Below are 12,472 nucleotides of genomic sequence, written 5' to 3'. Positions count from 1 at the left end.
TTTGAAAAACTTTTAATTAAAAAAAAAATAAAAAGAAAGTGTGGCATCCGGGGGCCTTTGAGTTGGTTCACCCAGTAGAGTGCACATGCATGAATAAGGCTCTATATTCCCACCACGTAGAAACTTCTGCCTGAGGGGAGCTTTATCCTCAGGGAGGAGGTGGGTGTGGAATCCATCAGGATGGAGGAATCCTGCAGGCATGGAGCTTCTGTGATAAACGCGGTGGCCACCCCAAAAGTCACTCCTAATGTGAAATCCTTCAGGGGAAAGAAATTTTGTTTGTTTGTTTTATGCATGAGATATATTTATGTTTTACTTGCAATCAACTGTCAGGCGTCCGTGTTCACCTACTTGCCTCCTTACCAACCTTCTCCTGCAGGCTCTGGAATAGCGAGAAGCCTCGCCCCACCAAGCCCCGCCTTCCCGACCGCCTCTTCGGCGGCCCGCTCCCGCGTGATGACGTCACACGCCAGCGCCAATGACGCGCTGGCCGCTCCCCCCTGACACTCTTCCTTGGAGCCGGGTTTTTTTTTTTTTTTTCTTTTAGAAATATGAGGCGCCAGTCTGTTGTATGTGCAGCTCCGATTCCTAAGAAGTTCTTCACTTAGTTGGGAAGGCAGGCAGCACCCCAACCTCAAGCCCCCCGGCGCCGCCCCGCCAGAGCCTGTGGCAGCGACCTGAGTGCAGGTGGGAGGCGGGGTCCCAGGCGCTCGCTTCTACCCCCGCGGCCGCCCGCCGTTTCCTAGGGGCGCAGAAACCGGTTTGTTTGTTTCGCCCGAGCTCTGCGGACCTCTAACACTGCGTTGCTGGGACCCGTCCGAGTCTAACCCGAGGGTTCAGCAGACATCTGGTGCCAGGTGTACCGACCTCAGTGCACCCCTCATCCCCCCGCTTTCAGACCAGGTTGTGAGCTGCTGCTGCTGCTTAGACAAACGTGGCTTCGTGACTTCTCTCTCAGGATGTCATTTTAAGGTGCAGGGAAGTGTCTGTGCCACATTAAGTGTCCTAGCAAGAGTCTGCTAGACTTAAGACTTACTTGTCAGTCATCACCGTTATTCCTACTAACATCCTGTGTCATTGAGGTGAGTTGCACTGGGGAGAAAAGAAGCAATGACATGCAGAATAGTCCAATGTGGAGGCCTTGCGGAGACTTGGTTATGTAGAGAATGCATGCATACTCAGAAAAAGTAGTATCTGCATCTCATTAAGATGTTAATTCTGTAAGTATAATATTGGAAATGACACCCTTGAACATTCTTTTAAAAATATAGTGATGTGGTGTATTGCACCAGAGTAAAGGAGTCTGGGGTGGGGTGAAGTGTTCAGGTCCTGGAACATGATGGTGGAGGAGGACCTAGGTGTGTGTGTGGGGGGTTATTAGAGTGTTAAGTGGAAAACTGAGAAATGCTACACATGTACCAACTGCTGTACTTTACGGTTGACTGTAAACCATTACTCTCCCTAATAAAGGAAAAATATATAGTGATAATGCAATTAAAATAATATAAATCATGGTGTGGATAAGTACGCATTTACATCGCTTGCCTTAAATTACATATACATTTTAATTGGAAAATGAGTAGCAATTAGCTGGTTATCCTTTGCTTTCCGATTTTGCTTTTCATAATTTAAAGAATTTCTCTTTGTAAGGCATTAAAAGTTACATTACTTTCAGAGTTCATCATAACTTTATTTTTTACAGGCTTTTTTTTTTTTGCACTGTAAGAGCCATTCCAAAGAGCAGGAAGACATTATTGCTATAATAAATTAAATTAGAAATAGTTAAATATTGAGGATTCAAGTACTGAAATATGCTAGTAATAGCCTTTTGTAATTCGTGATGCAGTAGTATTGTAGAAATAGTGAACTTTAGCCTGAATAGTGAAATCAGAGTATTATTTCTAGTTTAGATTTGTCTAGTATTCGAGATTCTAAAAATGTATTTCATTTAAGATTGTTCTTAATGAAAGGTAAGGAGCCCATTTTATGAGAAAAACCTGTTTTTGCACTGTAAGTCATCATTAGTTTTGTGGGGCAAATGGAACTTGGCCAGTGAGTTCCTTTGAGGTCATTTTAATAATACATTGATCATTCAAATGAATTGTATTGTCTTATCGCTGCCTTCTAATCTAAGTTTAAACATGATGGCTTTTCATGAAGATAAATTACATGTTTGTAATTTCAACAACAGAAGCTGTTGTGTAAATTGATTGGCAGAGAAGGAAAGTATTTTGGAAAAAAGTTTAAAAGGAATCCCATTTTGTATATCTGTGTGTTTTAGGGTTTTACTTATACATACTTTTAAGTATATACATATATTTCCTTTTAATACACAAGTAGTAATATACCATATTTATTCATTTGTTAACAAATCCACACAAATATAAAAATTCTTTGATTTGTTTCAGGATCATTTAGGTTTTGCCATTTTACACAGTGCTGCAGAGACTGTTTTAATTATTTTTAATTAATTATTTGATAGAGACCGAAATCAAAGGAGAAGGGGGAGGTAGGGAGAGAGAAAGAGAGACACCTGTAGCACTGCTTCACAGCTTGCAAAAGAAGAAAAAAAGACCAATCAAAAACAAAACCAAACCAAAAAGCACTAGAGGAGCAATGTCTGCATCAGAAGGGTGCCCAGAGGAGAAAAGAGACAAAGGATTAGATAACTTATTTGATTAGTTATCTAAGAGAATCTAAGGCCTCTAAGAAAAGTAAATCCAAACCTATCTAAAGCATGTGATACTAAGAACATACAACTAAAGTGACAAAGGTCAAGATAAAGAGAATATTCATAGTAGCTAGGGAAAATGAATGAAAGGGACTTATAAAGGAACTCTTATAAGACACCCAGCTGATTTCTCATCTGAAACTATTAAAAGCATAAAAAATCTGGCAGGATATATTCAGAATTTTAAGTGGAAAAAACATTCACCACCACCCCCGCCCCCAACACTGTATCTTGCTAGATTGCTAGTCAGATTTGAAGCAGTGAGAAAGTTTTTCAGACAATAACAGGTAAAGGGATTCACTGACACCAAGCCAGCTCTACAAGAAGCACTAAAGGGATTTGCATAAAATGAAAATACTGAACACTCGCATATAGAAACAAAGTACAGGAATAAGCAAAGTCAAGTGAAGACTAAGCCTTGGTCTTGGACTGCAGAACTGAGGTTATTTAGGTTAATCGAGGAAGTGAGCAGGATGTGGTGGGAGTGTTGGTGCTCTGGTGGGCTGTAAGGTATTGTGACACTCTGCCCTGTCCCACCCCACGCCCCCCACCTCATGCTTCTATGATTCTGTAGCTCCTGGCAGACTTTTTATTGCTATTGTTTCAAGACAGGGAAAGAAAAAGAGGAAGAGACTGAACAGCATTATACATTGTTATATTCTTGTATCTAAAGTTAGAAACAAATAAAACTATCACTTTTAAGATAATGTCTAAATCAATCACTAATCTAAATCATTAATAATAAAAATAGAAAAGATACAGTCAGGGGGGAACTTGCATAATGGTTATACAAATAGACTTTCATGCCTGATGCACCACCATATAAGCCAGGGTTAAATAGTTCTCTGGTGTTGGAAAAAAAAAAAGATACTGTCAAATTGTACTGTGATTTTCATTTAATGTTGACAACTCTAGCATAAAGTGGGCAAATGTTTGTTTCAAATCTGGCTTTATTACAATACTGAAATTAGAAATTAGTGTTCATTTGCACATTGTGGACATTTTGGATGTGTAATCCTATAGTTTTGTTATTTCATTTGTTTTGAAACATCTTCTGAATTTACCTAATTTACCTGAGAAGTCTCACAACTAGAAAATAAATAGCTCTGCTTAATATTTGCACAACACTAAAAGCAACTCATCATGTTTTTCTTTTCACTTCTGGTGTGCTTTTGCAATGTAGCTTCTACAGAAAAGAAAAGAAAAAAAAAGTTCTTTACTCTAGAAACGACCACACATCTCTATGTGAATATGTATGCATTAGTGGGAGGGAGGAGAGATGAGGAAAGGGAGAACCAGAGCATCACTCTAGCATACTAGATGCGCTTGAACTTGGGACCTTATGCTTGCGAGTCCAACACTTTATACCTGCATCAACACCTAGGCTGCTACAAGTCTGTTTTCCAGAGATTTATTTATATATATATATTTTTCACATTAGCTAGACCAATAGAGAAGCCAGAGCTACTCTGGTACATGCAGTGCTGGGTGTCAAACCAGGACCCTCAGGGATGTGAGTTCTGCATTCTATCAATTGAGCTATCTCTCCAGGTGAAATACAAGCCTTTCATTGTTCAGAAAGGTATATGCCCTTGGCATTGTTTGGTAACATTTGAAGTCATCTTTTTTCACTTATTTATTTCTTGCTTTAGCTACCAAACTCAAAGACAATATATAAATTCAATTAACTATTTACCCATCAACCTGACCTGTGACCCATGTATACTCATATTTAGCGGAGCAGCCTATATAACCTCCAGGTCTCTTAAGCTCACAGTCCGTAATCACAGTTGGGAACATTCTAGGCTGTGCTCATTACAGGACCAGGGTTCCTCAAGTGGCAGGGTAGGATGACCCAGCCTCCCTTTGGAGAGCAGGGCAGACCTTATCAGTGCTAGTTTGTAGTGAAGGTAAGGTCTTGGAAAGCCCACAGAAGGGCCTAATGGAAGTGACCAGTGATGAATACCATGCCATTTTAATTACTATTGATTTGTAGTATACTTTAAAGTTAGGGAACACAGTGCTTCTGTTTTGCTTTTCTCTTAGAATTGCTTAGGCAAAGCATAGTCTTTGTTATTCCATATATTTAAAAAAAATTATTCATTCTATTTCCATGAATAATAATTCATCTTTGCTCTTGTAACTTAATTTCAAGACTAAAATGACAATGATTTAAAAAAAATGGAACCGTTCATGAATTTACATGGCATCCTTGTACAAGGGTCATGCTAACCTTCTGTGTATCATTTCAGTTTCAATGTATGTGCTGTCAAAGTGAGTGCGACAATGAATTTTGCCAATTAAGGATATTGGAATTTTTTGCTAGGACAGAGAGAAATTGAGATTGATAGGAATAGAGAGGGAGATAGATACTTACTTGTAGCACTGTTTCACCACTTGTGAACTCCTCCCCTGCTGGTGGGGATCAGGGGCTTGAACCCAGGTCCTTGTGCATGTTAACATGTACACTCAACTGGGTGTTCTACCACAGGCCCTGGAGTCATTTTTTAAAAACGTATTTATTATTTTGCCTTCAGGGTTATTGCTGGGGCTCTGTGCAGGCACTACAATGAATTACTTTCACTGCTCCTGGAAACCATTTTTTCCATTTTATTGGATAGGACAGAGAGAAATTGAGAAAGTAGGGGAAATAGAGAGGGAGAGAGAAAGACACTTACAGGTCTGCTTTACCACTTGTGAAGCGACCCCCTTGCTGGTGGGGAGCTGGGTCTTTGTACTTAGTACTATGTTTGCTTAACTGCATGACTAATTTCATATTGATGGATGAGATGAGAACACACATATATGTTAATTTACAATGAGAAATACATTCAACTGTCAAGAAAATTTTATTAGAAAAATTTAGTGTAATCTTCATAATATGCTCATTTGTATTCCATTTGCTGGAATTATACAGAAGAGGTCTGCTTGCCATGGGCATAGGAAAGAGCAAATTACATGAATTAAATATCTGTTGGTTTTAGATTAGCACAGTAAATTCATGTATCTGTGCAACAGGGTAATCTTATCAGTAGATGTAACTAATAAATGTGTTTTTCTTTTCTCCTGTCCTCTCCTAACACTCCCTCTAAAACCAGCTATATAGGGTTGCTTCACTAAAATTGAAATAAAATTTATTTAGTTTTCAGTAAAGATTTTAAATACCCTTTTTAAGTTACTAAGATATTAGGATGTGAATGAAATGTAATTATAGGAGATATGCTTTATCCCTTTTAACTGTTAACTTTTAAAAGCTTTTGTATTAATTTCTAGGGTATCTGTTAAGATGCCGTAGTGGGGGAAAACCATGGAGAAGTATGTTAGACTGCAGAAGATTGGAGAAGGTTCATTTGGAAAAGCCATCCTTGTTAAATCTACAGAAGATGGCAGGCAATATGTTATCAAGGAAATTAGTATCTCAAGAGTAAGTGTATTTTTTGCTTGATTATTTGCATACTAAATCTGAATTATAAACAACTCATTACTAGAGAGTAAAGAAGCATATGGCAGTATAGAATCTAAAGTGACCAACTATAATCCTGGAGAGCCACTCATTTTAGAATAGTTTGTGTATCTTTTCAGAATTTTATATGTATATTTGCATTTATTTATTAAAATATACAACATCTGTTTTATAATGTAGTCTAATTTGATCATCTAAAAATGTGTATATTGCAATTTGAACTGATATTTTAGCTATACTTGTTTCAGCTGTGCTTTATTGGCATTATTTTTGTTACTATTATTATTATGTGACGATAGTGAAACAACTCAGAACTTTGTGCATTTGTGATATTTCTGAGTTGCCTCACAGACACATTTCTCATTTTTATTTGGAGAGAGCTTGAGAGAGAAACACAATGGAAAAAGATGAGAGGTAAGAGAGAGAGGAGAGATGCCAGGACAGTACTCTGCAATGCAGGTAGCTTCTTGAGTTCCTTTTATGGTGTGATGCGAAGACTTTAAGAATAATAGGGATACTCTCTCCTGGTATGCTCTTCCTTGGTCTGACACTATTATTTATTTATTTTTTTAAGCCTCTTTCTTATTGATGGACTTTAGGTTTTTATTGATGACTTAATTTAATATTACCTTTTCTCCTATAATTTAAGATGTCCAGTAAAGAAAGGGAAGAGTCAAGGAGAGAAGTTGCAGTATTGGAAAATATGAAACATCCAAATATTGTCCAGTATAGAGAGTCATTTGAAGGTAAGATAAATTTTGCAAGAGCCCCCTAAGCAATATGACAACATTTGCATACTTATAAAGAATTCTTCTGGGGGACCAGGAGATGGATCCCTAGGTACAATATATATTTTGCCACATACAATACCTAGTTCAAGTCCCTGACTCCACACAGTGGGAAAACTTCATGTGCAGTGGAACTGTGCTGTGGTATCTCTCCTTTTTTCTGTCTCCTTATCTCCCTTTGTATATCTCACCCTCTATGGAAGAAAAAAAAGTCTACCCAGAAGTGGTGAAATCATGCAGGTACTAAGGCCCAGTGAAAAAACCTATATTCTCAGAAAGAAAAGAATGTTATTTTTGTTTTACTATTTAGATGTCCGAGTATCACCTTGATTCTAGGATTTTACTGACACTACATTGTCCCTGTGTAGTTTTTAATAGTGTCTTGCTATTATGATTACTTAAAAAGAAGCAATATGGGTGGATTAGGAAAATAGCTCGTTTGGATAGTACACGTTCCTTTGTTGTGCTTGCAACTTAGGTTTGAGTCTGACCCCCCCCACTATATTGGAGGAAGCTTTAGTACTGTAATTTCTTTAATACCCTCTATCTTTAATTTTATTCATTTTTATTAGTGATTTAATACTGGTTTTCATTAATAACGGGTACAATTCCACAACATTCCTTCCACCAGAGTTCCGTGTCATTCCCCCTCCTCCCATTCCCTTCACTGGAAGCTGCAGTAGTTCTCTCAAGGTAACAGATATGGGTTGACTTTTCTTTCTTTCTCTCTGTCTTTCTTTCTTTTTTTCCTTCTCTCTTTCTTACTTTCTTTCTATTCTATTTTTATATTTTATTAGTGACTTAATATTGATTTACAAAGTTAAAAGCTCTGCACCATTCCCACCACCAGAGTTCTGGATCCCCATTCCCTCCATTGGAATCTACAGCAGTTCTCCCAAGGTTGCAGATATGGGTCAACTGTTATTTCTATAACCATCTGTCTATATTTGTATATATTTGGCTTTTTTTTTTTTTGTGTGTGTGTGTGTGTAGGGGGGGAGAGTTCTATCTTCTCTTCCTTTCCAAGTCACACATATACCTATTATTATATCCAAATGCCCCTCCCTTTTTCTCCTCTCTCTGGTTTCTGATGGGAGTTGGAGTTCAGAGCCTTCTATCATTTCTCCCCCAACTGGGAGTATGGATCAAAATTGTTTTCGAGGTGTAGAAGGTGGGAATTCTGGCTTCTGTAATTGCTTCTCTGCTGGACATGGGTGTTGGCAGGTCGATCCATACTCTCAGCCTGTTTCTGTCTTTCCCTAGTGGGGCAGTGTTCTGAAGTAGTGAGGTTCTAAGATGCATTGGTGAGGTCGTTTGCCCAGAGAAGTCAGGATGGAATCATGATAGTGTCTGTAACTTAGTGACTGAAGGACGGCAAGATGTAAAGTGGGAAAAAGTTATTAATGAACAGGAAACAGAAAGTAGGAATAGAGCAGATGAGAACAGGGGTCTTAGGGTGGAAAGAAGCTAGAAAGTCCATTCTAGGCATCTTCCTAGGGGCCCACAACTGTTGTAGTTTTTTGCTTAAGTTTGATAGCTAACATGGAGTTGGACAAAAGTATTATCTGAGAAGATGGTGTCAGTGTAGAGAAAAGGGCTAGAGTGTTGGACTAGTGCATAGAGTAACTCTGATTCTTGAAAAAAAAATCTATGAATAAAATTAACTATTTACCTTATCTACCTGATCCAGGGTCCATATATATTTATGTTTAGCACACAAATCTGTGTAACTTCTGAGTCACCATTGTTCTAAGCTCACAGTTCATGGCCATAGCTGGTAACATTGCAGGCTGCACTCATTTCAAGACCAGTCTTCCATAAGTGGCAGAGCAGGATGACCCAGCCTCCCTTTGGAGACAGGGGTTGTCCCTACCATTGCTGCTTTATGGTGAGGGCAAGGTCCTGGGAAGACCCACAAGGGGGCTTATGATGACGTTCCTGATGGAAGTGATGGTGGAGAAAGATATCCTCTTTTTCTCTATTTGAAAAAAAGTTCTGAGTAGTGAAGCTCCAAAAATAACCAAAAGATAAATATGTATATATTGTTGTGCGCCACGGAGAAGAGAGAGGAGGTCCAGAGCAAAGAGGGAACATAAATCTTTATTTGCGCTGGCACCTCAGAGTTGGGTGCTAGAGAAGCAGGTTGGGCCACGTGGAGGTAGCGAAAATGGCCGCCTCACGCAGTAACCTTTCCTGCATCTGAACACCGAAGTGAAGCGCTGGCAAGAGAGCGAGGTGCGGAAGAAGAAGGGCTTTTATAGGAGCAGCTTTCTCGAGAATGGGAAGGGGGAGGAGTAACCATAGCACTCCACGATAGGATAATAACTCTTGTGAGAATGGGAAGGGGGAGGAGTGACCAAAGCACTCCAAATATCGAGGGGAAATAGACAATGCCCTGAGGGCACAACATGGCAGAACAGGCACTCTAAGAATGTCCCAACTCTCCAGGGAACTAGCAGTAGCCTGAGGGGACAACATGGCAGATGTGACTGCATTTGCACAATTTCCCAGCATGTATATGCATTTGGACAAAGACAGGATGACAGTATACATCTTTTTAAAGTAAACTACCTTTAAGTGTTGTCTCTGTGAAAATGTTCTGAAATCATTTCTCCTAGTGTACTATATTCATGGTACTCCTATGAACTTCATTGTTAACTTCTATTGAGCTATATTTAAAGTGCTCTCAGGTTCTTAAAATGTCATAGTAGCACCAGAAATTATTCTTTTAAAATATATGTTATTTATTTATTATTTTAATGAGGTGGGCACCAGATAACTGCTTAGCTCTGGCTTATTGTGGTGCTAGAGATTGAACCTGGGACCTTAGAGCCTCAGACCTGAGAGTCTTTTGCATAACAATTATGCTATCTCACTGTCTTGAAATTATTCTCTTTAATCTGTACTCTTAATCAGATGAGCAAATACTTTCTCTGAAACCACTTAAATTTTTTTGTTACTGAAAAATAATTGTGGGGCAGTAGCGCACCAGATTGAGTGCAAGTGGTACCAAAGTGCAAAGATGGTCGCAAGGATCCCGGTTTGAGCCCCTGCTCTCCACCTGCAGGGGGTGGGGGGTGACTTCACAAGTGCTAAATGAAGCAGGTCTGCAGGTATTTGTCTTTCTCCTCCTATTTCTGTCTTCCCCTCCTCTCTCAATTTTTCTCTGTTCTATCCAACAACAACAAATGGAAAATGATGGCCGCCAGGAGCAGTGGAGTTGTATATAGTAATATGTGTGCTCTACCTAGTATATCACCACCTGCCCTGTTGGTATACTTTTAAAGAAATCAATGTCTTTGCATTTTGCCTGTGTGCCAGAGATTCTTAGTATGAACACCATATAAGTGAGATGTTTTTCTATTTAATTTTCAACTGATGTAATTTTTTACAAAACTGGGTTGTCTCTAGTGAGTGACTTGAAAGAAAAATCAGTAGCAGTTGAATTGTCTGTCATAGTATGATTTGTATGACCAGTATACTTTGTCTTTGCATTTTTCTGAGTGTGGTTCTTTTTTTTGTTGTTGTTTAACAAAGTAGTTAACTGCTCCTCTCTGGTAAACTTCAGGTGTCTTTAACTTAGCCGTGTTTTTGATAAACTGATATGAAATATTTATATTTTATAGAAAATGGCTCTCTCTACATAGTGATGGATTACTGTGAAGGAGGAGATCTATTTAAACGAATAAATGCTCAGAAAGGCACTTTTTTCCAAGAGGATCAGGTAAGTTAGCATAGAGGAGATTGACTCAGTATCCTATTAAGAAGTAATTCAAAGCTTGTTAATTTATATGTGTATTTGTAACTACAAGTGATAATTACTAGGGAGTTTGCTGTTTTCTAACATCTTTTTTTTTTTGTCTTCTAACATCATAATAACATTTCTATTCTAATTAACTCTCACTTTAGATCTCAGATCTACATCTCATTTCTTTATTATTAGTAATGTTGTATATCTGACATATGTTAGATGCTATATTTCTTTATAGTTACATATACAACATTCACTATAGTTATTTTTAATATATGTTTTTTATTTATTAGAGACAGATATCAAGAGGGAAGGGGGAGAGAGAGAGAAATACCTGTAGCATGCTTTACTTCTCATGAAGCTTCTCCCTGCGGGTGTGGACTAGAGGCTTGAAACTGGGTCCTTGCACATTTTGACATGTGTACTCAACTGGATGCACCACTGTCCAGCCCTGGTTAATTCTATATCTGTCAGTCTTATCACTCACATTCATTCAATTATTCTATTATTTTTTTAAAGATTTTATTTATTTATTCATGAGAAAGATAGAAGAGAGAAGGAACCATACATCACTCTGATACATGTGCTGCTGGGGATCGAACTCAGGACCTCACACTTGAGAGTCCAATGCTTTATCCACTGCACCACCTCCAAGACCACCAGCTATTCTATTATTATCTATCAATGTGGCAAATTGTTATTAGAGTATATTTTCCTAAAACGTGACTTTGTCAGGTATTTCTAGCTCCAGAAATCTTACATTAGACACTATTACTTTAAATCTAGTTTCTTTTTTTTTTTTTGAAGGAAATATGTCTCTCCTAACTCCAGTCGTATTTTTTTCTATTATTTCTTAATTTACACCCTTTAAAAAAAGATTTGCTTATTATTGTGCTTGTATTTATGCTAGGTTCTGGGACACCTATTTATGCCTGCCTTTCTACTTCCTCCCCTTCCTTCCTTCCTTTACACCATGGTTATTGCTGGGCCTTGGTGCCTGCGTGGTGAATCCATTGCTCCCAGCAGCCATTTTTCCCTTTGTCCTTTTTTTAAAAAAATTGTTATTATTTTATTTAATAGAGAGAAATTGACAGGGGGAGAGGAAAGAGGGTAAGAGAATGTGACACCTGCAGACCTACTTTAGCTATCTTGAAGCTTCCTCCCTGCGGGCAGCGAGTGGGGGCTTGAACCTAGGTCCTGTGCCACTGCTTGGCTCTATTTTATATATATGTATACACACACACACACACACACACACACACACACACACACACACACACACAGTTAAATTTTTTTATGGGTTTAATTTTAAATGTATTTCTGAATCCTTCTGTGATAAAAGAAAAACTGTAGTAAAATGTAAATTGTAAAAGATATGATATATCTAATACTCCTTCCCTAGATTTTGGACTGGTTTGTACAGATATGTTTGGCATTGAAACATGTACATGATAGAAAAATTCTCCATCGAGACATAAAATCACAGGTATGTTTTTTCTATCACTAATAACTTGATGTTACTAATAATTTACTTTGTCACTAATGAACTCAGACATAAATCCTGCATTTTCTTGGACCAAAAATTTTCATATTTGGTTACTTTCTCATTTACTGTTTTCCCTTCTCTGAATCTTCGAAATCCTTATCATCTGCATCTTGTGTTGGATCTCTTTCCTGCTCTCTGTATTTTTCTCTTTCTTGGTTTTCCTCATTATTATGGGGAATAAACCAAAAATGGT

At 38.2% G+C, this 12,472-nt stretch overlaps 1 protein-coding gene and 1 non-coding gene across 4 annotated transcripts in view; one reads left to right on the top strand and one right to left on the bottom strand.

Annotated features, from left to right (window-relative positions):
- The first annotated feature begins 388 nt into the window (after positions 1-388).
- The window catches only part of NEK1 (NIMA related kinase 1), a 127,232-nt gene continuing 115,148 nt past the window's right edge, over positions 389-12,472 (top strand). For 2 of the 3 annotated variants that reach the window (XM_060184303.1, XM_060184295.1), the window contains exons 1-5: positions 389-1,082; positions 6,005-6,155; positions 6,844-6,940; positions 10,609-10,706; positions 12,136-12,219. In XM_060184303.1, coding sequence (XP_060040286.1) covers positions 6,039-6,155; positions 6,844-6,940; positions 10,609-10,706; positions 12,136-12,219 — 396 coding nt within the window. In that variant the 5' untranslated portion in view covers positions 389-1,082; positions 6,005-6,038. The remainder of the gene's footprint in view (positions 1,083-6,004; positions 6,156-6,843; positions 6,941-10,608; positions 10,707-12,135; positions 12,220-12,472) is intronic. The other variant, XM_060184308.1, reaches the window with a different exon arrangement.
- Positions 4,907-5,013, bottom strand: LOC132537281 (U6 spliceosomal RNA). The gene has a single exon (XR_009548740.1). It is a non-coding gene; the product is annotated as a U6 spliceosomal RNA (small nuclear RNA).

This window comes from Erinaceus europaeus, chromosome 2 (genome assembly GCF_950295315.1).
Source record: "Erinaceus europaeus chromosome 2, mEriEur2.1, whole genome shotgun sequence".
NCBI classification, from domain to species: domain Eukaryota; kingdom Metazoa; phylum Chordata; class Mammalia; order Eulipotyphla; family Erinaceidae; genus Erinaceus; species Erinaceus europaeus.
The sequence above is the reverse complement of the archived record's forward strand: the minus strand, read 5'-3'. Positions and strand labels throughout refer to the sequence as shown.